The 26135-nt window shown below is 41.1% G+C and overlaps 1 protein-coding gene across 3 annotated transcripts in view; it reads right to left on the bottom strand.

Moving 5' to 3' along the window:
* The window catches only part of LOC110528512 (copine-9), a 137961-nt gene that overhangs the window by 33451 nt on the left and 78375 nt on the right, over positions 1–26135 (bottom strand). For 2 of the 3 annotated variants that reach the window (XM_036984090.1, XM_036984092.1), the window contains 9 exons: positions 17064–17127; positions 10511–10614; positions 9979–10083; positions 9094–9135; positions 7835–7946; positions 6205–6258; positions 5924–5985; positions 5273–5319; positions 4347–4528 (listed from right to left, as the gene is read on the bottom strand). In XM_036984090.1, coding sequence (XP_036839985.1) covers positions 4347–4528; positions 5273–5319; positions 5924–5985; positions 6205–6258; positions 7835–7946; positions 9094–9135; positions 9979–10083; positions 10511–10614; positions 17064–17127 — 772 coding nt within the window. The remainder of the gene's footprint in view (positions 1–4346; positions 4529–5272; positions 5320–5923; positions 5986–6204; positions 6259–7834; positions 7947–9093; positions 9136–9978; positions 10084–10510; positions 10615–17063; positions 17128–26135) is intronic. The other variant, XM_036984091.1, reaches the window with a different exon arrangement.

The following is a 26135-nucleotide window of genomic DNA, read 5'->3' on the forward strand; positions in this document are numbered from 1 at the left end:
TCTGAATGCACGTTCATTCCATAATGATGTTATGTATGAAATAGTGTCTGTGTTCTTTTGCCTCATGTCAGGACTGATCGGTAATGGGAGAACTCATGTCAGTAGGCATAACACAGGACTGATCGGTAATGGGAGAACTCATCTCAGTAGGCATAACACAGGACTGATCGGTAATGGGAGAACTCATCTCAGTAGGCATAACACAGGACTGATCGGTAATGGGAGAACTCATGTCAGGACTGATCGGTAATGGGAGAACTCATCTCAGTAGGCATAACACAGGACTGATCGGTAATGGGAGAACTCATGTCAGTAGGCATAACACAGGACTGATCGGTAATGGGAGAACTCATGTCAGTAGGCATAACACAGGACTGATCGGTAATGGGAGAACTCATGTCAGTAGGCATAACACAGGACTGATCGGTAATGGGAGAACTCATGTCAGTAGGCATAACACAGGGCTGATCGGTAATGGGAGAACTCATGTCAGTAGGCATAACACAGGACTGATCGGTAATGGGAGAACTCATCTCAGTAGGCATAACACAGGACTGATCGGTAATGGGAGAACTCATGTCAGTAGGTATAACACAGGACTGATCGGTAATGGGAGAACTCATGTCAGTAGGCATAACACAGGGCTGATCGGTAATGGGAGAACTCATGTCAGTAGGTATAACACAGGACTGATCGGTAATGGAAGAATTTAAGTTGGCTGAATATTTTCTTTAGACAATGTGAAAAAGACAAAATGGGTAAATCAATCAAGACATAAGAACAAAAATAATCCAGCAAACAATATGTCTGTTCCCAAAAATGAATTTATCGTCACATAATAATACAAAGTTAAATAGCCAAAAGTCCTTCAGCCAACATAAAAGACAGTCTGCTTTAAGCCCTGTCCAGCCAGGATAAAAGAGTGTTCTACAGCCTATATCCTTCATTAAAGTTCATCTGACAAAAACGAGACAACAGCCATCTGATCTGAAGAAATAAACCCGCTAAAAGAAGTGAAAATGAATGCCTGCCGAAGACACACTTTTTGTTGTCCGCAACTGTAGCTGGTAAAACAGGTTGCATAACCAGCCACGAGGGACACTGGCACATTGTTGTGACTATTATGGGACAGACTCCATGGGACAGAAAGTATAGTAATAGTATAGTTATGATTCTACATTTTACAGATGTCCAGCTCGAACTTAGTTTATTCAGACCCCTTCGCCTTTTCCACATTTTATACATTACAACCTTATTCTAAAATTGACTAAATAAAAACAATGAATGTTGTTACATGACTTTTATTGACCTTATGGGACAGACTCCATGGGACAGATAGTATTGTAGTAGTATAGCTAGGATTCTACATTTTACAGACGTCCAGCTCAAACTTCGTTTTTTTGCACAATGAGAATTGGGTGAGACAAATGACTTGTATCACACATCTGCATCAACCATTACTGCAGCAACCATTGCTTGTACAGGCTTCATAACATTGTCATAACACTTCATTACCCTCTAAACCAGACATACCGCAACATACACAAGTGCTGAACTAAACGTTATAAGCCTGTCATCAAGATCAAAGGGCAAAGTACTTTGAAAACATTGCTACCTATCGAGGGCAATTTAAAAGGACAAGAAAAATAAGTCATTTATTGTCCATTTTCCTTACAGTCCACTGTATTATTTTGCTTCAACCTTTGTATAATTTCCTTCACGTCAAGGAGATTTCTTTAAGGTGAATTCCTCCAGCTTTGGGAAGAAAATAAAAATAGCTGAAAATAAGGCTGCTTTTGTTTTTTTTACTCTTCTTTGTTCAACAATTCCTCCGCTTTTACTTTTTCCTCTGTCCAGGGAGATAATAGACGTCTAGAATCTGAGGAGAAGTCGTTTTTTTTGTGCTTAGTGTTTACTCTTTGTTGTTCTTTCTTCATCGTTTCAGGATGCTAAGCTAAGCGCTACGTCCTCCAAAGTCTATTCCAGTCTCCGTGTCTGTCTGGTCCCTCGTTTGGTTCCTACTTTTCTGCTACAAACAGATGGATTTTTTTTCTTCTTTCCGAGCCACTTTCTGACTCACAATGTTTTCTTCCTCTACCCTTGTTCAAACACTTCACAGAACTACTTGAGGCCGACGCTAGCGCATGGGCTTACACAACGGTGCTGCAATTTGTATTTTGTGTTGACATATTTAAAGGCTTTCGTGTTCTTCGTGACATTATTACCCCATGTAAAGGTAATGTGTTCACGGTGTAATTCTTGTGGGCTGTACGGATGGATAGAGTCAATGTTAGACTTCACAGAAAATCCCAAGAAACTAAGGAAACTCAGTACTGAATCAAGCCTTTTGCCTTCTGACGATGTATGTTAATTATACAATGATGTTATGTAGTATAGAAGTATGATTGCCTCATGTCAGTAGGCATAACACAGGTAGGTATTTCACAGGGAACTGTATTTTCATTGCTAAGAAATGTAATAGATTTGGCTTGGAGCTTCAGTCAGCCTTGGATACAAATTGATATAGAGGATGTACAGAAAGACGGCCTTCACTACTCAAAAATAGGCTATTCAAAGTCTCGCATCTGAGCCCGACAGATGGATACATACAGAGCATTCGGAAAGTATTCAGACCTCATGACTTTTCCCACATTTTGTTACATTACAGTTTTTTTCCATCTACACACCATTTTTACATGTTTTATTTAACTAGGCAAGTCAGTTAAGAACAAATTCTTATTTACAATGACGGTCTGCCAGAAGGAAAAAGGCCTCCTGCGGGGACAAGGGCTGGGATTAAAAATACAAATACATTTAAAATATAGGACAAAACACCAGAGAGACAACACTACATAAAGTGAGACCTTTTTGCTGAAATATCACATTTACATAAGTATTCAGAGCTTTTACTCAGTATTGTTAAAGCACCTATGTTAGCGATTACATCCTCGACTCTTCTTGGGTATGACACTACAAGCTTGGCACACCTGTATTTGGGAAGTTTCTCCCATTCTTTTCTGCAGATCCTCTCAAGCTCTGTCAGGTTGGATGGGGAGGAGTCGCTGCACAGTTATTTTCAGGTCTCTCCAGAGATGTTCGATCTGGGTTCAAGTCCGGGCTCCGGCTGGGTCACTCAAGGCCATTCAGAGACTTGTCCCGAAGCCACTCCTGCGTTGTCTTGGCTGTGTGCTTAGGGTCACTGTCCTGTTGGAAGGTGAACCTTTGCCCCCAGTCTGAGGTCTTGAGTGATCTGGAGCAGCAAGCGGGCTGTCATGTGCCTTTGACTGAGGAGTGGATTCCGTCTGGCCACTCTACCATAGAGGCCTGATTGGTGGATGGTTGCAGAGATGGTTATCCTTCTGGAAGGTTCTCCCATCTCCACAGAGGAACTCTGGAGCTCTGTCAGAGTGACCATCAGGTTCTTGGTCACCTCCCTGACCAAGGCCCTTCTCTCTCGATTGCTCAGTTTGGCCGGGTGGCCAGCTCTAGGAAGAGTCTTGGTGGTTAAAAACCTCTTCCATTTAAAAATGATGGAGGCCACTGTGTTCTTGGGGATCTTCAATGCTGCAGACATTTTTTGGTACCCTTTCTCATAATTGTGCCTCGACACAATCCTGTCTTGGAGTTCTACGGACAATTCCTTCAACTTCATGGCATAGTTTTTGCTCTGACATGCACTGTCAAGTGTGGGACTTTATATAGACAGGTGTGTGCCTTTCCAAATCATCTCCAATCAATTAAATTTACCACAAGTGGACTCCAATCAAGTTGTAGAAACATCTCAAGGATGATCAGTGGAAACAGGATGCACCTGAGCTCAATTTCGAGGTCTCATAGCAAAGGGTCTGAATACTTATGAAAATATGTTTTTTAATTTGAATACATTTGCAAAAATGTCTAAAAACCTGTATGGGGTATTGTAGGTAGATTGATGAGAATTGTTTTTATTTAATCAATTTTATAAGATATGGCTGTAATGTAACAAAATGAGGAAGAGGGGTCTGAATAGTTTCCGAATGCACTGTATACTGTTCACTATTTTAGTTTCTGGCTCTTGTTTGATATGAACTCTTACCCGTAAATGGAAGGGAAGTAAAGAAAACAATGTGGAATGCAACATCACATAATAGTGAATAGTGGAAAAGCGTGAGAGCAAAAAAACATATTACCAGACGGACGTTGATGTCAAAAAATATTGATATAGTTCCAAGAACTCTTCTGTGGATCAGTAAGACTGTAGGGAGAACTACCAGCACCTCTTTGCAATAAATGGAACAGTTCCTGATCATTCCCCACTCTGGTAGAGAAGTAGTACCATTCTCTCTAGCCCTCCCTCTTTCTCTCACCAGTGGGAAGACATGGGAGATCTTGCCGTCCGGTGGCAGCTTGGCTCCGAAGCCGTAGGCGGGGAACATCTTGTCACTGTCGTAGTCCTGGATGATCTCCCCCACAGCCTTCAGGGCCATAGCGTAGGCATTCATCTGGTAGGGACTCATGTAGTGCAGAGAGGTGGGCTGGGATGGGTTACCTGGAACACAGCAACAGAGCATACATTATTTATTTATTTCAACCCATTTTCAAATAGCAGCTGGTTAGCTAATTAGAGAAAGGTTAGCCATTTGTTGGCAAAAATACATGTCCAAGACAAGGAAGCTTACCAGCAGCCAGCAGCACTGGTACTCATGGGGGCTGTGTGTCACGCCCTGACCTTAGATATCTCTGTTTTCTATATATTTTGGTTAGGTCAGGGTGTGACTAGGGTGGGTACTCTAGGTTTTTGTATGTCTAGGGTTTTTGTATGTCTAGGGGTTTTGTATGTCTATGTTTAGTTGCCTGTCAGCACTAGTTTGTATAGCTTCACGTTTCGTTTGGTTGTTTTTTGTTCATTCATTAAAAAGAGAATGTACACATACCACGCTGCGCCTTGGTCCGATCCTTATGACGAGCGTGACACTATGTCAGATACTCGAGGGAGTGTAATTAGCTCAATATTAGGAGTTGAGAAATAATAATTAATAGAAGGAATAATTATTAGAAAGAAAATATTCTCCTCATTTATATTGTAGATACTGTATGTAATTCAAAATTGGTTTATTGTGTTGTTCCTAGCGATATTCATGAATATACCATGCAGTATACCATGTTAAATAACCCTGCTTTTGATGACAGGTTAGCATAATATTATTTCATAAGGACTTTAGGGAAACGTCCTTCAGTAGCCTAAAAGAGATTAATAAACAACAAACTGTATCAGTAATTTGGCTACACTTACCATTAGACGCTGTGAAATCGATGGCCACTGTGAAGTTGAGTTGCGTCCTGGTGAGACAATGATTAATTATGATGAATAACAAACTTTACCAGGCAAAAACATAATAAAGTCTAGAAAGGATATTGTTTGTTTAAACAACGCAAAACAATTTCAGACATGCACGCTAGACTGAGCAAGCCATCAACATCAGCCTCTAACGTTAATGGAACATCACTAACATTGGCCTCTAATGTTTATGTTATTATGTTATGTTATGTTATCTCTATAAGTTATTAAGAGTGGACTCTAACATTAATACAAAGTTATTGAGAGTGGGCTCTAACATTAATACAAAGTTATTAAGAGTGGGCTCTAACATTAATACAAAGTTATTGAGAGTGGGCTCTAACATTAATACAAAGTTATTAAGAGTGGGCTCTAACATTAATGCAAAGTTATTGAGAGTGGGCTCTAACATTAATGCAAAGTTACTAAGAGTGGCCTCTAACGTTAATGCAAAGTTATTAAGAGTGGGCTCTAACATTAATACAAAGTTATTGAGAGTGGGCTCTAACATTAATACAAAGTTATTAAGAGTGTCCTCTAACATTAATACAAAGTTATTGAGAGTGGGCTCTAACATTAATACAAAGTTATTAAGAGAGGGCTCACCCTCCCCGGATGAAGTCCACAAACGTGTATTCTGACTCCACTTTGAAGGACAGCAGTGTCACCTTCAGAGGATAGAGAGAATGGAGAGATAGGGAGGGAGGGAGGGAGGGGAGAAACAGGGTGATAGAGAGGGAGAGAAAGAGGGGGGGGGAATAGATGGCAAAGCAAAACCTTTACTGTATATGACATATCACATTGGCAATGAATCCTATCTATAAAACAATGAATCCTATCTATAAAGCACCGACAGGTGGAGATGGGAAATCTCAAACGATACTCACTGTCCCTGAATTGACGTATTTCTTCTTCTTGCCTTTCTTTTTATGGTTTAGAACCTGAACAAAAACGTGTAGGGAAGGGAAAATTATATATTAGGGCGGCAGGGTAGCCTAGTGGTTAGAGCGTTGGACTAGTAAGAGGAAGGTTGCAAGTTCAAACCCCCGAGCTGACAAGGTACAAATCTGTCGTTCTGCCCCCTGAACACCCACTAAGAGTGGCCTCTAACATTAATGCAGGCCGTCATTGAAAATAAGAATTTGTTCTTAACTGACTTGCCTAGTTAAATAAAACAGATTGATACAGATGTCTTAGAAAAGAGGACTGTTTGATTTCACCATATCGTTCAGAGTATGTACTGTAGGTATGGTAAGGAAAGAAATTGGACCGAATCTAACATTTTATATTATGGAAGACAGATGAAAAATAACTATTTTTATAGCGGGGATATTTGAGTGTAGTCGTAACATCACAAAAATGCTTCACTGCTCATCTCATTATTAAAAATACAATATGACAAAAAGTTGTAATATAGGAAGCTGAGGATGTGTCCTTAAAGCTGCAATGTGTAATTTTTTGGGCGACCCAACCAAATTCACATAGAAATGTGAGTTATAGATGTGAGTTATTGGGGTGGCAGGTAGCCTAGTGGTTAGAGCGTTGGACTAGTAACCGAAAGGTTGCAAGATCGAATCCCTGAGCTGACAAGGTAAAAATCTGTAGTTATGCCCCTGAACAAGGCAGTTAACCCACTGTACCTATACCATTATTGAAAATAAGAATTTGTTCTTAACTGACTTGCCTAGTTAAATAAAAAAAAGAATGCTTTCTCTATGGAAGCAGTAAAGGTGCACTATTTCTATGCTTCCCATTCTTCAGTTTTGTTTTTGCGTCTTTTACTTTTGGTTTTACGCACAAGCTGAAAATATAATATTTTTGGTTATGGAAAATATATTAGATGGTACAATGACTCTCTAAAATATACCTGCTTGTTTTGTCACAAACTGAAATTAGGCAAACTATTCACATGTTTTGCAACCAGGAAATGGTGGAGCAATTTCTGCATAAACAGTACAGTCAGTTGAAAATGTCCTACATAGAGAGACATAATATAAACCTTTTAATAAATGCTCACCCCTATGAGCAAAATACATTTTTATTTGTATATATATTTTTTGAAAGTCATGCGTCCTCCGATACACAATCCAACCAAGCCGCACCCCAACCCAACCAAGCCGCGCGCATCCAACCCGGAAGCCAGCCACACCAATGTGTCGGAGGCTACACCGTGCACCTGGCAACCTTGGTTAGCGAGCACTGCGCCCAGCCCGCCACAGGAGTCGCTGGTGCGCGATGAGACAAGGATTTCCCTCCCTAACCCGGGCGACGCTAGGCCAATTGTGCGTCGCCCCACGGACCTCCCGGTCGCGGCCGGTTACGACAGAGCCTGGGCGCGAACCCAGAGTCTCTGGTGGCACAGCTGGCTCACCACTGCGCCACCCGGGAGGTCAAAATACTTTTTTTTTTTAAATGTATTTTTCAGTTGAAAATATTTTTCAACATCTTGTGCTCACTAGGATACATGCTTAAGTGTTGCAGGCTGTAAGTGTTCCCTGTTCTTTTCTCTTTTTTTACCTCATAGACGTTGAACTGGCTCTGGCCTCTGGAGAATTCTCTGTAGCTGGTGGTGAACTCGCCAATGAAGTCATGACTGTGGGAATAGTTGCGAGAGTAACACCTGCAGCATCTGAAAGAGTACCATACTGAAGGAAACACCAACCCCGGCCCCTCATCTTCATCTAAATAGCATCACCTAAAGCCAAATAGGACATGCCTGCTTTCAATCGACATGTCCTATTTAGAGAGGAAGCCCCATCAGTAGCCACCATCAGTGAAGAAGGAAGGGAAAGAGGACAGAGAGATGGAGGGAGGGAGGCAGTCTACACTCCCATTCCCTTAATAAAAAAAGGGGACAGAGATGGAGGAAGGAGGTCAACACTCATATTCCACTCATAAAGAAGAGGACAGAGAGGAAGGGAGAGAGGGAGTGAAGGAGATATGGAGGGAGGGAAGAGGTCAACACTCATATTCCACTCATAAAGAAGAGGACAGAGAGGAAGGGAGAGAGGGAAGGAGATATGGATGGAGGAAGGAGGTCAACACTCATATTCCACTCATAAAGAAAAGGACAGAGAGGAAGGGAGAGAGGGAAGGAGATATGGAGGGAGGGAGGAGGTCAACACTCATATTCCCTTTCATAAAGAAGGGGACAGAGAGATGGAGTGAGGGGGAGAGAGGGAGAGATGGAGGGAGATGAAGAGAGATGGATGGAGATGAAGGTAGGGAAAGATGGAGGGAGGTCAACACTCACATTTCCCCCATAAAGAAGGAACAGAGAAATGGAGGGAGAGGGATGGAGGGAGGGAGAGGAAGAGAGAGATGAAGGGAGGGAGAGAGGAAGAGAGAGATGAAGGGAGGGAGAGAGGAAAAGAGATATGGAGGGAGGAGGTCAACACTCATATTCCCCCCATAAAGACGGGGACAGAGATGGAGGGAGGGAGAGAGAGTGATATGTACACTCTCCATTCTGATATCACATCTGACTTGTTAAAGTTCCAGTCAGTGATTTGTGGTTGTGTGTGCTAACCCTAAACCGGAACCTTATGAGATAGAGTCCCCCATTTTGAGATTCCCCTCCAGAGAAAGGACGAGGGATGACATTTGAGGGAGATTTGGAGCGTCTGATGGTAAATGAACTGGATGAAGGATGAAACGAGAGGAGGTGGAAGAGAGAATAGGGAGAGAGAGAGATGGAGGGAGGGAGAGAGAGAATAGAGCGAGAGAGAGAGAGAGAGTGAGAGTAGAGAGAAAGAGAGAGACAGAGAGAAAATTACCTTCCATTTCGGTCCCAATCATACACATCCACCTTGACCGTCCTGGAGAGAGGGAAGATAAGAGAGAAAGATGAGAATCAGAGAGGTGTGTGTGTGCGTGTGTGTCTATGTGTGTTCCAAGTCAGTGATATATGAGGCATACAGTAGTTCACCCACCAACTACGAAGAATTGTTGAAACATTATTCTCAAATGGTCACACAGATGCATTTTCACTCACCTTAAAGGATTTTACCCAGTCAAACGTATGATGTAAATAGACAACAATATACTATGTTTAATTTGTGTGAATCACAATTCACAAGTATATCAAAGCTGTATCCACTAGCAATACATTCCAAAGTAATAGTGTGTGTTTGTGTGCGGATGTGTTTGTGTGTGTTTGATAACCCGAGATAAACTAAACATCGTGGAACCTCCATGTTGGTCCCAATAACACCAGTGCTGGCCTCTGAGACAATATGGCCGACTGCTGGCATTATTCTGACCACCACAGAGCATTATGGGTACTGTAGTACATCATGCTACAGCAACATTCCAAAATCATCAGTATTGAGGGCAGACAGGACTTAGTCCCACAGTCTTGCCAATGGCTCAGCTAGCAAGGTGCTGGCAACATCAGAGTTTGATTCTGGCATGGATCATACTGGAGAATATACTGCTGTAGCCTATTCTCATTTTTACATTGCTTGTGTCCTTTACCAGCGCTTTGAGATTCTCTCTGTAATGGAAAGCACAATGAAATAAATACATCTTTATAATTTATTAGGTTGCTTTGGATGAAAGCTTCTGCTGAAATTCCCCAAAATAGCTAATGTGGTCATCTCTTTGCCTTGGGGGCTAAGTGACTTTTGACCTATGCTGTTGGCTGTCTGTGTGTCACTCACCTATCATAGTCTCCGTTACAGAGTGCTCGTACAGGGATGGTGAAGGGCTGCCAAACAGGGTTCAGAGTATTCTTTATTACCTCTGTCTTATGGCAGATGGTGAACCTACAGTACACAGCAAACACAAGGAGCTCTGACTACAGATACTGTACAGGGATGGAAAGGTATTAACCACAAATACCAAAGAATATGGTGAACCAACAGAAATAGAATGACTTATAAGGGTACAGTCGAATGGCCGTGGTCTGAGGGGCTTTCCCCCCGCTTCTAGTAATTATATTTGTATGGACCCGAATTCCTGATGCCAGTGATGGCCAGTGATGAGCGTCTCGCTCATTTTAACATCTATGAAGTGGGTACAGAGCACACACAAAGCATAGCGCTATCAACCACAAACACCAAGGAAATGAAAGCGTTGTTGTCTCCAAAATCAACATTTTGACAGATGTGATACATAACAGACGATGTGGGAAGTTAACTCATCCTGATACACACGCATGCCCACCACACAGACATAAACACACACACTCACGTTCCGTCTTCATTGCTGCGGTAGAAGACCAGGAAGGGATCTGACTTGCCGAAGAAGTCTTTTTTGTCCAGCTTGTTGGCACACAACTGCATAGTGGCAATGTCCTGAAAGAAAAGACAAGTCTCAGACAAGTCTAAACATTAAACCAAGGTGGTGGTATTAATCAGAAAAGTATTCAGACCCCTTGACTTTTTCCACATTGTTACGTTACTGCCTTATTCTAAAAATGGATTACATGTTTTACCCGCCTCAATCTACACACAATACCCCATAATGACAAAGTAAAAACGGGTTTCTAGATTTGTTTGCAAATAAAAATATATATATAAATAGTGAAATATAAAAATGTACATAAGTATTCAGACCCTTTACTCAGTACTTTGTTGAAGAACCGTTATCAGCGATTACGGCCTCGAGTCTTCTTGGGTATGACGCTTCAAGCGTTTCTCCCATTTTTTCTGCAGATCATCTAAAGCTCTGTCAGGTTGGAAGAGGAGCGTCGCTGCACAGCTATTTTCTGGTCTCTCCAGAGATGTTAGATCGGGTTCAAGTCTGGGCTGTGGTTGGGCCACTCAAGGACATTCAGAGACTTGTCCCAAAGCCACTCCTGCGTTGTCTTGGCTGTGTGCTTAGGGTCACTGTCCTGTTGGAAGGTGAACATACGCCCCAGTTTGATATCCTGAGCACTCTGGAACAGGTTTCATCAAGGATCTCTCTGTACTTTGCTCCATTTATATTTCTCTCGATCCTGACTAGTCTCCCAGTCCCTGCCGCTGAAAAACATCTCCACAGCATGATGCTGCCACCACCATGCTTCACTGTAGGGATGGGGCCAGGTTTCCTCTAGACGTGACGCTTGGCATTCAGGCCAAAGAGTTAAATCTTGGTTTCATCAGACTAGAGAAACTTGTTTCTCATGGTCTGAGTCCTTTAGGTGACTTTTGGCAAACTCTAAGCGGGCTGTCATGTGCCTTTAACTGAGGAGTGGATTCCATCTGGCTACCATAAAGGCCTGATTGGTGGAGTGCTGCAAAGAAGGTTCTCCCATCTCCACAGAAGAACTCTGGTGCTCTGTCACCCCCCTGACCAAGGCCCTTCTCCCTCGATTGCTCAGTTTGGCCGGGTGGCCAGCTCTAGGAAGAGTCTTGGGGTTCCAAACTTCTTCCAGTTAAGAATGATGGAGGCCACTGTGTTCTTGTGGACCTTCAATGCTGCAGAAATGTTTTGGTACCCTTCCCCAGATCTGTGCCTCGACACAATCCTGTCTCTGATGTGTACTGTTAACTGAAGGGAACTCAATATAGACAGGTGTGTGCCTTTCCAAATCATATCTAATCAATTGAATTTACCACAGGTGGACTCCAATCAAGTTGTAGAAACATCTCAAGGATGATCAATGGAAACAGGAAACAACCTGAGCTCAATTTGAGTCTCATAGCAAAGGGTCTGAATATTTATAAGGTTTTTCTGTTTTTAATTTTAATACATTTCCCAAAATTTCCAAAAACCTATTTTAACATATTCAAATATAAAATTGTTGCTTTTCAACTATTTTTACAACCAATTGTTTATGAAGGATAAAGGTTGATTCTTGTTTGGAAATGGTTTAGGGGTTGACAGGTTGGATTCAGCAACAAATCAACGCACTTTCTATCACCATACTATAGCCCTTGTCTGCAGTCAAATCACCAAATCGCCCTTTAGTGGCCTCAAGGGTGGAATATTATTAATATTTTTCTTAATTTGATAATAATAAATATTATTTAAAAAACCTGCAGAAAATCCGCTGTTTCTATGTCAAACGTTTTTGTTATATTTCAGTCTTCTGTGATGTATATAAAGCGTAATCTTGGGATACAACCTAAAATTGAATACATTTCAACTCTATATCTGACATGGTATGGTGTCTTCTGTTTTTGAGCCCATTAGTAACCATGTAATAAGATAAAGAGTACCAATAAACGTAATGGTAAAAGTCACTGAAAGTTTTAAGCTAAAGCTGCATTAAGTAACCTTTTGGGCGACCTGACCAAAGCATGTAGAAATGTTATAGATCTGTCATTCTCATTGAAAGCAAGTCTAAGTAGCGGAAGATATGTTCCGTGTGTGCTATTTCTATGCTTTTCACGCTTAAGTTTTGTTTTTGCATCTTTTACTTTCAGTTTTGTACACCGGTGTTCAATTAAGCTGAAAATAATATAGTTTGGATTATTGAAAAGACATTGCACAGTGGTTTATACGGTACAATAAATTCTCTACACATTGCTTGTTTTGTCACTAACTGAAATTAGGCAAACTATTAGAATTTTAGCAATCAGGAAATGTCCGAGCGATTTCTGCATATTGCACCTCTAACAAGTATGCTGTTAACATCCATATTCATCATATTTCACAGGGAAACCTCTGAGAAAGCCAAAACAAAAGACTCTACCGAGGTGGAGCAGCTCAACCATATAAATAGAATAGAATAGATAGACCATCACAGAACATTGACTTGAATGGGTATTACCGTTTTAGTAACTACATTTTTATGAGCCTGACATCCTGTGGAAATCACATCTTTCGAGATCTGGGCGAGGTAGCAGAGTAAACACAACATTTAATCTAGCACGCAGCATGCCCCTTCCTTTCTTTGTCTGTAATGAACGATACACTTTACTATATTCTCTATGTTTGATGATACAGAACTTAACTATGCATTCACAAGTTTTCAGAGCCCTATCCCGATACCCCCAATAGAGATGGAATGAGAATAATACTTCATCTCAATGGGTATTCCTCTGTTTTCTCCTCATTCATTAGACAAATCATTCCCAGGAAGTCAAACTGTGTGTGTGTGTGTGTGTGTGTGTGTGTGTGTGTGTGTGTGTGTGTGTGTGTGTGTGTGTGTGTGTGTGTGTGTGTGTGTGTGTGTGTGTGTGAAAGAGAGACATAATAACGGAACATAACCTGTCTCTAATTATTCACCCACCAAGAAAAAGAGGAAAACATTTGAGATAGAGAGATAAATCATTCATAAATGAGTGGAATCGTCAATGTCGTTGTTCACTGTCTGGATGTATATTTACTCCAATATTGTTGTCTGCATTACCTGACAGAATGATAATCTTTCACTGCTTGTGCCCCAAATGGCACCCTATTCCTGACATAGTGGGGCCCAAAGGGTTCTGGTCACAAGAAGTTTGCCATGTAGTTAATAGGATCCTTTTGGGACATTACCACAATTTTATATTCTGTCATGATGCTGAAGGCATCTAGCCTAAAGTACAGATATGACCTAGTAGAGGTATGATCTAGCCTAAAGTAGAGATATGACCTAGCCTAAAATAGAGTTGTGACCTAGGCTAAAGTAAAGATACAGTATGGCCTAGACTAAAGTAGAAATATGACCTAGTAGAGATATCACCTAGTCTAAAGTAGAGATATGACCTAGTAGATATATCACCTAGTCTAGAGGAGAGATATGACCTAGCCTAAAATAGAGTTGTGACCTAGGCTAAAGTAAAGATACAGTATGGCCTAGACTAAAGTAGAAATATGACCTAGTAGAGATATCACCTAGTCTAAAGTAGAGATATGACCTAGTAGATATATCACCTAGTCTAGAGGAGAGATATGACCTAGCCTAAAATAGAGTTGTGACCTAGGCTAAAGTAAAGATACAGTATGGCCTAGACTAAAGTAGAAATATGACCTAGTAGAGATATCACCTAGTCTAAAGTAGAGATATGACCTAGTAGATATATCACCTAGTCTAGAGGAGAGATATGACCTAGCCTAAAATAGAGTTGTGACCTAGGCTAAAGTAAAGATACAGTATGGCCTAGACTAAAGTAGAAATATGACCTAGTAGAGATATCACCTAGTCTAAAGTAGAGATATGACCTAGTAGATATATCACCTAGTCTAGAGGAGAGATATGACCTAGCCTAAAATAGAGTTGTGACCTAGGCTAAAGTAAAGATACAGTATGGCCTAGACTAAAGTAGAAATATGACCTAGTAGAGATATCACCTAGTCTAAAGTAGAGATATGACCTAGTAGATATATCACCTAGTCTAGAGGAGAGATATGACCTAGCCTAAAATAGAGTTGTGACCTAGGCTAAAGTAAAGATACAGTATGGCCTAGACTAAAGTAGAAATATGACCTAGTAGAGATATCACCTAGTCTAAAGTAGAGATATGACCTAGTAGATATATCACCTAGTCTAGAGGAGAGATATGACCTAGCCTAAAATAGAGTTGTGACCTAGGCTAAAGTAAAGATACAGTATGGCCTAGACTAAAGTAGAAATATGACCTAGTAGAGATATCACCTAGTCTAAAGTAGAGATATGACCTAGTAGATATATCACCTAGTCTAGAGGAGAGATATGACCTAGCCTAAAATAGAGTTGTGACCTAGGCTAAAGTAAAGATACAGTATGGCCTAGACTAAAGTAGAAATATGACCTAGTAGAGATATCACCTAGTCTAAAGTAGAGATATGACCTAGTAGATATATCACCTAGTCTAGAGGAGAGATATGACCTAGCCTAAAATAGAGTTGTGACCTAGGCTAAAGTAAAGATACAGTATGGCCTAGACTAAAGTAGAAATATGACCTAGTAGAGATATCACCTAGTCTAAAGTAGAGATATGACCTAGTAGATATATCACCTAGTCTAGAGGAGAGATATGACCTAGCCTAAAATAGAGTTGTGACCTAGGCTAAAGTAAAGATACAGTATGGCCTAGACTAAAGTAGAAATATGACCTAGTAGAGATATCACCTAGTCTAAAGTAGAGATATGACCTAGTAGATATATCACCTAGTCTAGAGGAGAGATATGACCTAGCCTAAAATAGAGTTGTGACCTAGGCTAAAGTAAAGATACAGTATGGCCTAGACTAAAGTAGAAATATGACCTAGTAGAGATATCACCTAGTCTAAAGTAGAGATATGACCTAGTAGATATATCACCTAGTCTAGAGGAGAGATATGACCTAGCCTAAAATAGAGTTGTGACCTAGGCTAAAGTAAAGATACAGTATGGCCTAGACTAAAGTAGAAATATGACCTAGTAGAGATATCACCTAGTCTAAAGTAGAGATATGACCTAGTAGATATATCACCTAGTCTAGAGGAGAGATATGACCTAGCCTAAAATAGAGTTGTGACCTAGGCTAAAGTAAAGATACAGTATGGCCTAGACTAAAGTAGAAATATGACCTAGTAGAGATATCACCTAGTCTAAAGTAGAGATATGACCTAGTAGATATATCACCTAGTCTAGAGGAGAGATATGACCTAGCCTAAAATAGAGTTGTGACCTAGGCTAAAGTAAAGATACAGTATGGCCTAGACTAAAGTAGAAATATGACCTAGTAGAGATATCACCTAGTCTAAAGTAGAGATATGACCTAGTAGATATATCACCTAGTCTAGAGGAGAGATATGACCTAGTAGAGATATGACCTAGTAGATATATCACCTAGTCTAGAGGAGAGATATGACCTAGTAGATATATCACCTAGTCTAAAGTAGAGATATGACCTAGTAGATATATCACCTAGTCTAGAGGAGAGATATGACCTAGTAGAGATATGACCTAGTAGAGATATCACCTAGTCTAGAGGAGAGATATGACTGTGTTCCCTTTTTATGTTTTTATTATTTCCGTCTCAAATCAAATCAAGGAAAAATCTCCCCCGTGGCAACATTTCCCACATCCCCATGAAGACTATTTTAAATTTAGGGATTAGGTTTAGGGTTAGAATTAGGGTAAGGGGTTAGGATTAAGAGTTAAGAGTCAAGTTTAGGTTTAGATTAGGTATTAGGGTTAGTGTTAGGTTCAGGGCTTAGTGGAAATAGGAATGGAAATCAATTTTATGTTCCCACGAGGATAGAAGAACAAACAGTTTTGAAAAAAGTACCCAACTGTCATACTTGAATAAAAGCTAAGAAACCTTTGTAGGAAATGGCTAGTAAAAGTGAAAGTCACCCAGTAAAATACTACTTTAAAAAAAAGTAAAAGTCTAAAAGTATTTGGTCTGAAATATACTTAAGTATCAAAAGTAAAAGTACAAATCGTTTCATATTCCTTACATTAAGCAAATCAGAAGGCACCATTTTCATGTTATTTTAATGTACGGATAGCCAGTGGCACACCAACACTCAGACATTATTTATAAACAAAGCATTTGTGTTTAGTGAGTCAGCCAGATCAGAGGCAGTAGGAATGACCAGGGATGTTCTCTTGATAAGTGAGTGAATTGGACCATTTTCCTGTCCTGCTAAGCAGTCAAAATGTAACGATTTATTTTGGGTGTCAAGGAAAATGTATGGAGTAAAAAGTACATTATTTTCTATAGGAATGTAGTGAAGTAAAAATAAAAGTATCAAAAATAGAAATAGTAAAGTAAAATACAGATACCCTAAAAAACGACTTAAGTAGTACTTTAAAGTATTTTTACTTAAGTACTTCTCAAGTACTTTACACCACTGAGAACAAAATGTGTGTGTGTATGTGATAACCAGAGATAAACTAAACGACGTGTGTTTTACTGACCCTGCAGTTACTCAGTTCCTCAGCAGTGAATATGATGTTCCCACACTTCTTCCCTGGGATCCCACTGGAGAGAGAGACAGTTCAGGGAGAGGAAAGAAAGAAATACAAAAAAATTACACGTACTGGTTTCGGGTCCTGTGTGGGTGATTTGTGTACATAATTAGCTATTGCAATGCATGTGGAATGGATCTATTAGTGTGCCTCTCTGTACGCAATCATGTGTACATGGTATGGAAGGTAGAGACCTTGATTGAAATAGATATGGACACACACCATAGCTCACCTCATGCTAACAGTTGTGGTCTAAATGGTCAATCCTGATACCTTTACTACCGCACCTTCAGACTCCAAATCAACAGGTCAGAAAACAGCCCATCACTCCACATTAGCACACCACATAATACACCCAGTGGAAGAGGACAGACCTCAGATCAGATTTTGGGATGACTAAATTATCTTTCATATAAACAGACCAGGGCAGTCCAGGGAGATTCTTCTCCTCCTTCACACATGTTCTGCATCCCCAATGGCACCTTATTCCCTATATAGTACACTACTTTTTACCAGAGCCCATAAATAGGGAATAGGGTGCAATATGGGACGCAATCATAGAAAATAGATGAGGGGTTACCATTCAATCCAAGCAGACCAATTATTTTTAGGGCCTATCGGAGTTTCTATCAAATGATGTATGAGGTGATCAGGGAATTATAATGACATTCGATTGAAAAATGGAGGCTGGACGGGCTGGTGTTAAGAGAGGAATCCCTATTTAACAAGGGGGCAGCTTTTACATTTCTGGTACCGCTATTGATCAATTTGTTGTGAGCCATGGTTTGGGAATAGTTTCATTAGACGTGTGTCAACGACAGAGAGAGGATTAGAAGCATCAGGTTTCGCTTCCCAAGAAGATCATTTATATAGAAAAACAATTCACAATGTTTGACCTTTTAATGGCACCAGACCAAGGCTCTGCAAGATATCAGTTTGTCTCCGTGGATGGTTTGTTCCTCAAGGTTCTGTTTTAGGACCACTATTGTTTTCACTATATATTCTACCTCTTGGTAATGTCATCCGGAAACACAATGTCAACTCTCACTGCTATGCGGATGGCACACAGCTGTACATTTCGATGAAACATGGTGAAGCCCCAAAATGACCTACCATGGAAGCCTGTGTTTCAGACATAACGAAGTGGATGGCGACAGATGTTTTATTTTTAACCTCAGACAGAACAGATGCTAGTTCTAGGTCCCAAGAAACAATGAGATCTGCTGTTGGATATGACAATCTTTAAGGTTGTTCAGTCGTGCGAAGGACCTCTGCTTTACTCTGGACCCTGATCTCTATTTTGACGAATATATCAAGAATATTTCAAAGGACAGCTTTTTCCATTTTCGTAACATCGCAAATATCAGAAACCTTTTGTCGAAAAACGATGCAAGAAAAACTAACTCATACTTTTGTCACTTCTAGATTAGACTACTGCAATGCTCTACTCTCCGGCTACCAGGATAAAGCACTAAATACACTTCAGTTAGTGCTAAACACAGCTGCTAGAATCTTGACTAGAACCAAACAGTTTCATCATATTACTCAATTACTAGCCTCTGGCTTCCTGTTAAGGCTAGGGCTGATTTGAAGGTTTTACTGCTAACCTACAAAGCATTACATGGGTTTGCTCCTACCTATCGCTCTGAGTTGATCCTGCCCTACATATCTACACGTACGCTACGGTCACAAGACGCAGGCCTCCTTATTGTCCCTAGAATTTCAAAGCAAACTGAAGACTCATCTCTTCAGTAGGTCCTATGATTGAGTGTAGTTGGGCCCAGGGGTGCGAAGGTGAACGGCAAGGCACTGGATCGACGAACCGCCCTTGCTGTCTCTGCCTAGCCGGCTCCCCTCTCTCCATTGGGATTCTCTGCCTCTGACAGTATTGCGGGGGCTGAGTCACTGGCTTACTAGTGCTCTTCCATGCTGTCCCTAGGAGGTGTTTCACTTGAGTGTGTTGAGTCACTGATGTGATCTTCCTGCCCGGTTCTGCGCCCCCTCTGGCTCGTGCGGTGGAGGAGATCTTCGTGGGCTATACTCAGCCTTGTCTTAGGGTAGTAAGTTGGTTGATATCCCTCGTCGGATGGGGCCACAGTGTCCCCCGACCCCCCCATCTCAGCCTCCAGTATCTATGCAGCAATAGTCTATATGCCGGGGGGCTAGGGTCAGTCTGGTATATCTTGTGTAATTCTCGTGTCTTATTTGGTGTCCTGAGTGAATTTAAATATGATCCCTCTAATTCTCTCTCTCTCTCCCTCCCCTCCCAGAGGACCTGAGCCCTAGGACCATGTCTCAGGACTACATGACCATGGCTGTCCCCAGTCCACCTGGTCGTGCTGCTGCTACAGTCTTCTGCCTGCGGCTATGGAATCCTGACCTGCTCACCAGACGTACTACCTTGTGCCGGACCTGCTGTTTTTGACTCTCTCTCTCTCTACATGCTGTCTCAAAAGGTTGAGACCTGCTGTCTCAACCTTTGAATGCTCGGCTATGAAAAGCCAACTGAGATTTACTCCTGAGGTACTGACCTCTGGCACACTCTACAACCATTGTGATTATTATTTGACCCTGCTGGTCATCTATGAACGCTTGAACATCTTGAAGAACAATCTGGCCTTAATGGCCATGTACTCTTATAATCTCCACCCGGCACAGCCCGAAGAGGACTGGCCACCCCTCATAACCTGGTTCCTCTCTAGGTTTCTTTATAGATTCCTGTCTTTCTAGGGAGTTTTTCAGCGCCACCGTGCTTCTACATCTTCATTGCTTGCTGTTTGGGGTTTTAGGCTGGGTTTCTGTATAGCACGTTGTGGCATCTACTGATGTAAAAAAGGCTTTAGAAATATATTTGATTGATTGAGATATTCTGTTGAATCTGACAATTAATCTTAGAGGTTGTACAGTCATCTCAAATAAAACTGAAGTAACTCGGCGTTACTCTGGACCCTGATCTCTCTTTTGAAGAACATATCAAGACCATTTCAAGGAGAGCTTTTTTCCATCTACGTAACATTGCAAAAATCAGAAACTTTGTCCAAAAATGATGCAGAAAAATTAATCCATGCTTTTGTCACTTCTATGTTAGACTACTGCAATGCTCTACTTTCCGGCTACCCGGATAAAGCACTAAATAAACTTCAGTTAGTGCTAAATACGGCTGCTAGAATCCTGACTAGAACCAAACAATTGGATCATATTACTCCAGTGCTAGCCTCCCTACACTGGCTTCCTGTCAAAGCAAGGGCTGATTTCAAGGTTTTACTGCTAACCTACAAAGCATTACATGGGCTTGCTCCTACCTCTCTCTCTGATTTGGTCCTGCCGTACATACCTACAAGTACGCTACGGTCACAAGACGCAGGCCTCCTAATTGTCCTTAGAATTTCTAAGCAAACAGCTGGAGGCAGAGCTTTCTCCTATAGAGCTCCATTTTTATGGAATGGTCTGCCTACCCACGTAAGAGACGCAAACTCGGTCTTAAAGGTTAATTAAGTCTTTACTGAAGACACATCTCTTCAGTGGGTCATATGATTGAGTGTAGTCTGGCCCAGGAGTGGGAAGGTGAACGGAATGGCTCTGGAGCAACCCTTGCTGTCTCTGCCTGGCCGGTTCCCCTCTTTCCACTGGGATTCTCTGCCTCTAACCCTATTACAGGGGCTGAGTCACTGGCTTACTGGGGCTCTTTCATACCGTCCCTAGGAGGGGTGCGTCACTTGAGTGGGTTGAGTCACTGATGTGATCTCCCTGTCTGGGTTGGCGCCCCCTCTTGGGTTGTGCCGTGGCGGAGATCTTTGTGGGCTATACGCAGCCTTGTCTCAGGATGGTAAGTTGGTGGTTGAAGATATCCCTCTAGTGGTGTGGGGGCTGTTCTTTGGCAAAGTGGGTGGGGTTATATCCTTCCTGTTTGGCCCTGTCCGGGGGTGTCCTCGGATGGGGCCAGTGTCTCCTGACCCCTCCTGTCTCAGACTCCAGTATTTATGCTGCAGTAGTTTGTGTGTCGGGGGCTAGGGTCAGTTTGTTATATCTGGAGTACTTCTCCTGTCCTATTCGGTGTCCTCTCTCTAATTCTCTCTCTCTTTCTTTCTCTCTCTCGGAGGACCTGAGCCCTAGGACCATGCCTCGGGACTACCTGACATGATGACTCCTTGCTGTCCCCAGTCCACCTGGCCGTGCTGCTGCTCCAGTTTCAACTGTTCTGCCTTATTATTATTGGACCATGCTGGTCATTTATGAACATTTGAACATCTTGGCCATGTTCTGTTATAATCTCCACCCGGCACAGCCAGAAGAGGACTGGCCACCCCACATAGCCTGGTTCCTCTCTAGGTTTCTTCCTAGGTTTCGGCCTTTCTAGGGAGTTTTTCCTAGCCACCGTGCTTCTACACCTGCATTGCTTGCTGTTTGGGGTTTTAGGATGGGTTTCTGTACAGGAGTTTGAGATATCAGCTGACGTACGAAGGGCTATATAAATACATTTGATTTGATTTCGATTTGATTTGATTGATTTATATTGGTATGAATCTGCTTCCATGAGCTTGTGAAGTAACAATGGTTGACACAACATTCAGAATCAGAACAAGTTGACAGACGGTCAAATCCATCATGTAATTGAATGATTTGCTCCATCCACTTGACATGGCATACTACATCCTCTAAGAGATAGGATGATTAACATGCTTGCTGTGAGATCTAAGGGTGTTGTCGTAAACACCCTTGCCACACACACACACACACACACACACACACCTGTCGGGTTGACAGCCTCTTTACAAGGCTGTCCACAATGTTTACAAAGCCCTTGAAACTTCTCTACCCAGCATTCCAGGTCTTCTGTATTCTCTGCTAAACCACTGTGACAGCTTGATTACTTCACAAGGGCACACTCAGATTTAGTTGCTGTCAGGAAAGACACCCTAACACCCTTGGTTCTGTTAAACAAACATGTACGCACATATAAGCACAAACCCACACATATGCACAAACAAACAAACACACACACACACAACCTCGACCTCCTCCACCTCCTTGTAAGTACAGTCACACCGGCATTGAGATGAGGCAAGTAAAAACTCAGACAGCAGCCATCCAAACCATAATTAATTGACGGGATTTTTTCCTTCCTCTGTTATTTTTTAAAATAATTTTTGCCTCCTTCCATCCTTCCTCGTTTACAATAAGCCCTAATGTTGATGATATATGAGCTGCCTTGCGTCTCGACTTCTAATGACTTCCACATGTAGCATGTTAACATGAGGCCTTCCTTTGACATTCAACACATCCCAATTCTCCACCCCTCTCCTGAAGTGTGCACTCACTCCCTGTTATGGATTTAAAAATCTTAGGAATGGTTTAAGTATTGGCTAGTGGGATTTTTCCACCATTGCAAGTGCACACTTCTGGAAAAAGGATGAGAATCAAGACATAGCCAGTCTCTCACCCCCAGGCCCAATTCAAACACTACCTGAAAGGCTGGATGTCTCTATTGATGCCTTGTGAAAATGGTTTCATCCAGAGGCGCAACTTTGGATTAAAAAATGTGGTGGACATAACTTTATAAACACTAAACAAATCCAGTCGGATAAACACTCCAAACAGCCTACCTGACCACTCAGAGGCATCCGCATGGTCCTAAAGCACACAGCGGCCTCGTTTTGTATCACATTCCAATGATAAAACTGGGGGGGGGGGGCAAAAATTGAAAGTTGCGGCCCTGGTTTCATCTCAGAGATATATTGTGGAACTACAGCACAGCGGGTAATAGAGATGATCAATATGAGTGAAGTCAATACGTCATGTCATTTTAGCATGCCATGTCACCAACCATCTCAGATTGTTCTGAAATCGTTTCTGTAGATAGAAACCGATAAGATTAGCATTCCTGAAACATTATTTTGTTGAGATATAATTTGATTGCACCCAAATTGGCCATTTTGATAGGATTCATATTATCTTCCATAAATACATTACCAAACATCCAATTTGGACTATAATTCTTCCTAACAATGAGTAAGACATGAGGAATCCCCCCAAAAAAATATCAGTTCTGTATGTCTGACAAGTAGTATGGAGCTGCAGCTTGGAGTATTGTTTCTTCAACCTTTGTAATGTATTCCCTGTGAATCTGGTGATAGATTTCTTCCAACTTTTCTTTGCAACTTTGGGTAGAAAACCAATTGCTTTTGCTCATGATTAAAATAAATTGTGTGATCATTCTCACAATTAAAGCCCTCCATGAAAGCAATTCAGTTTGTCCACGTCTTAGACACTTAATTTGTGTACAGGAAACGGACCCTCTGTTTGTGGTTTATTCCCTTGAAAAAACGGTCTGGATTACTTATACCATTCCTGGCGATTGGCGAACAGGCAAACCATTAGGCTACAGCAGTTCTAATGGTTTCAATGTTATGGTCTCTAATGGTCTTTAATGGTAAAAGTCCCACCATTATTTTGACTATTCAAGGAGTTGAAGCATTAGGTTGCTAGGAGAAGGACAAACTGAATTGCTTTCATGGAGGACTGGCTTGACCACACAGTTGACCACTCTATTTATTTTAATCATGAGGAAAATATATTTGTTTTCTACCCAAAGTTGTAAAGAAAATGTTGTGTTCCATTTAATTAACACAAGAGACCAGCAAAATTGATAACAGGGTGTGGTGGCAGTAGTAGGAACAGCGGCATCTAGTTGTTAAAACTTGGTACTTTCGAATCCATTTATGGTAAAGATTGCAAGGGACTTTAATGGCTTATTTCTCTGAACAGGGGAAGAAAACCATCACCAGATTCCCAGGGTATACATTACAAAGGACGAAGAAACAATACTCCAAGCAGAAGCTCCATACTACTTAACTAACATACTACTTAACTGTCAGACATACATAACTGATACTGTATACTGGTTGTTGTTTTTTAAATAATTTTGTATAATTTTATTGGATCATCATGTCTTACTCATTGTTAGGAAGTACTATGATCCAAATCGGATGTTATGTACTATATATATTGAAGATTATATGAATCCTATTAATTAAAATGGCCAATTTGGCAGCAATCAATTAGCTTAATTTCTCAAAGATGAAATGATATTTTAACAAAATAATGTTTCAGGAATTCTAATCTCACCTGTTTCTAACTACACAAACGATTTCCAAACAATCCGAGATGGTGGGTGTCTTGTACTTTTTGAGGTGGAATGACTGTGTGTGGAAGTGTGTGTTTCCAGCAGTCTCCACACACACCGTTGTCCTCCCAGACCTTCCACTGCCTGCTGAGGTTCCCCTCTCTCCTACACACACACACACACACACACACACACACACACACACACACACACACACACACACACACACACACACACACACACACACACAATACTGAGTCACATTGCTAAACCTGCTGTGTAGATTAATGTTATGTATTTTATTCATCCTCCACAGCTTTACAGTGGGGTTCCCCCACCCTGTCAGCAGGCACTTAGTTAAAATAGCTGGGCTACAGCACGTTGGCGGGACCCCTGACTGTCACTGTTGCATAATACCAGTTAATTTACACTATTCCCTGTCCTTACATGACAGAACGATTGCAACCATTATAATCCAGAACTTGATTGTAGACTAGATCATCTCCAACACAATCAATACAGGCCCATTAACTAATACATGAAACCGATTGTAAGGTCTGACCATCCATCAATCATCTAAACAGGGGGAGAATACAAAGTTAGAGGCTATACATAACCTTTGCCTCTGGGGCTTCTGTTGAGCCAAAAGGGGTGCCTTACTGTACATGAACAGAATACTGTCCAGAAATGTGTATGAACCATACAGGCATCACTCAAGCCAACGTTTGAGGTCAACAATTAGCAACTAAACTTTTGTAACAAAGCAAACCTTATTTCAGAAGTGAGAATCCAAAGACGACATACATGTATGTCTTTGTTTAGGTTTTGCTTTTGATTTTCAGTTTATGGTGGCATGTCCCTAAGTCCTCTATGAAAAGACTAGAGCCAGCGGGAGAGAAATCATTCATTACAAAAAGGCATCCAATATCTATGACCATTGATTAAACACATTTTGAAATGTTATCAATAGAATAGAAGTAGCTAACAGGATTCATCAAAAATAATATACAAAACTAGACTTTGATCTTAAACATACTATACAGTGCCTTCAGAAATTATTCACACCCCTTGACTTATTACACATTTTGTTGTGTTACAAGATGGGATTAAAATGTCATTTTTTTTGTCAACAATCTACACAAAATACTCTGTCATGTCAAAGGAAAGAAAAATTCTAACTTTTTTTTTTATCATAAAAATGTAACATTATTATATCTTGGTTCCATAAGTAGAATCACCTTTAGCAGCGATTACAGCTGTGAGTCTTTCTGGGCTTTTATTCTTTAAAGAATTCTTCAGGCTACGTCAAGTTGGTAGTTAATCATTGCTAGACAGACATTTTCAACTCTTGCCATATATTTTAAGTAAAAACTTTGATTAGGCTATTCAGGAACATTCAATGTCATCTTGGTAAGTAAATCCACTGTATATTTGACCTACTTGGCTGAAAGGTGAATCTGTCTACCAGTATCTGTTGGAAAGCAGACTGAACAAGGTTTTCATCTTGGATTTCGCCTATTCTCAATTCTATTTATTTTTATCCTTAAAAACTCCCTAGTCCTTCCCAATGACTAGCATATCATATCTTCAAGCATTTGCCCCAAACATAACACTTTGTATTCAGGACATGAAGTTGATTTCTTTGCCAGATGTTTTGCACTTTTACTTTAGTGCCTTTTTTGCAGGATGCACGTTTTGGAATATTTCTATTTTTTTATTGTATTATATTTATTTGACCTTTATTTAACTAGGCAAGTCAGATAAGAACAAATTCTTTTCAATGACGGCCTGTTCAGGGGCAGAACGACAGATTTGTGCCTTGTCAGGTGCCTTGTCAGGGGTTTGAACTTGCAACCTTCCGGTTACTAGTCCAACGCCCTGCCACCCCAGGTTAGCAT

The sequence above is a fragment of the Oncorhynchus mykiss genome, chromosome 7 (genome assembly GCF_013265735.2).
Source record: "Oncorhynchus mykiss isolate Arlee chromosome 7, USDA_OmykA_1.1, whole genome shotgun sequence".
In the NCBI taxonomy this organism is placed as follows: domain Eukaryota; kingdom Metazoa; phylum Chordata; class Actinopteri; order Salmoniformes; family Salmonidae; genus Oncorhynchus; species Oncorhynchus mykiss.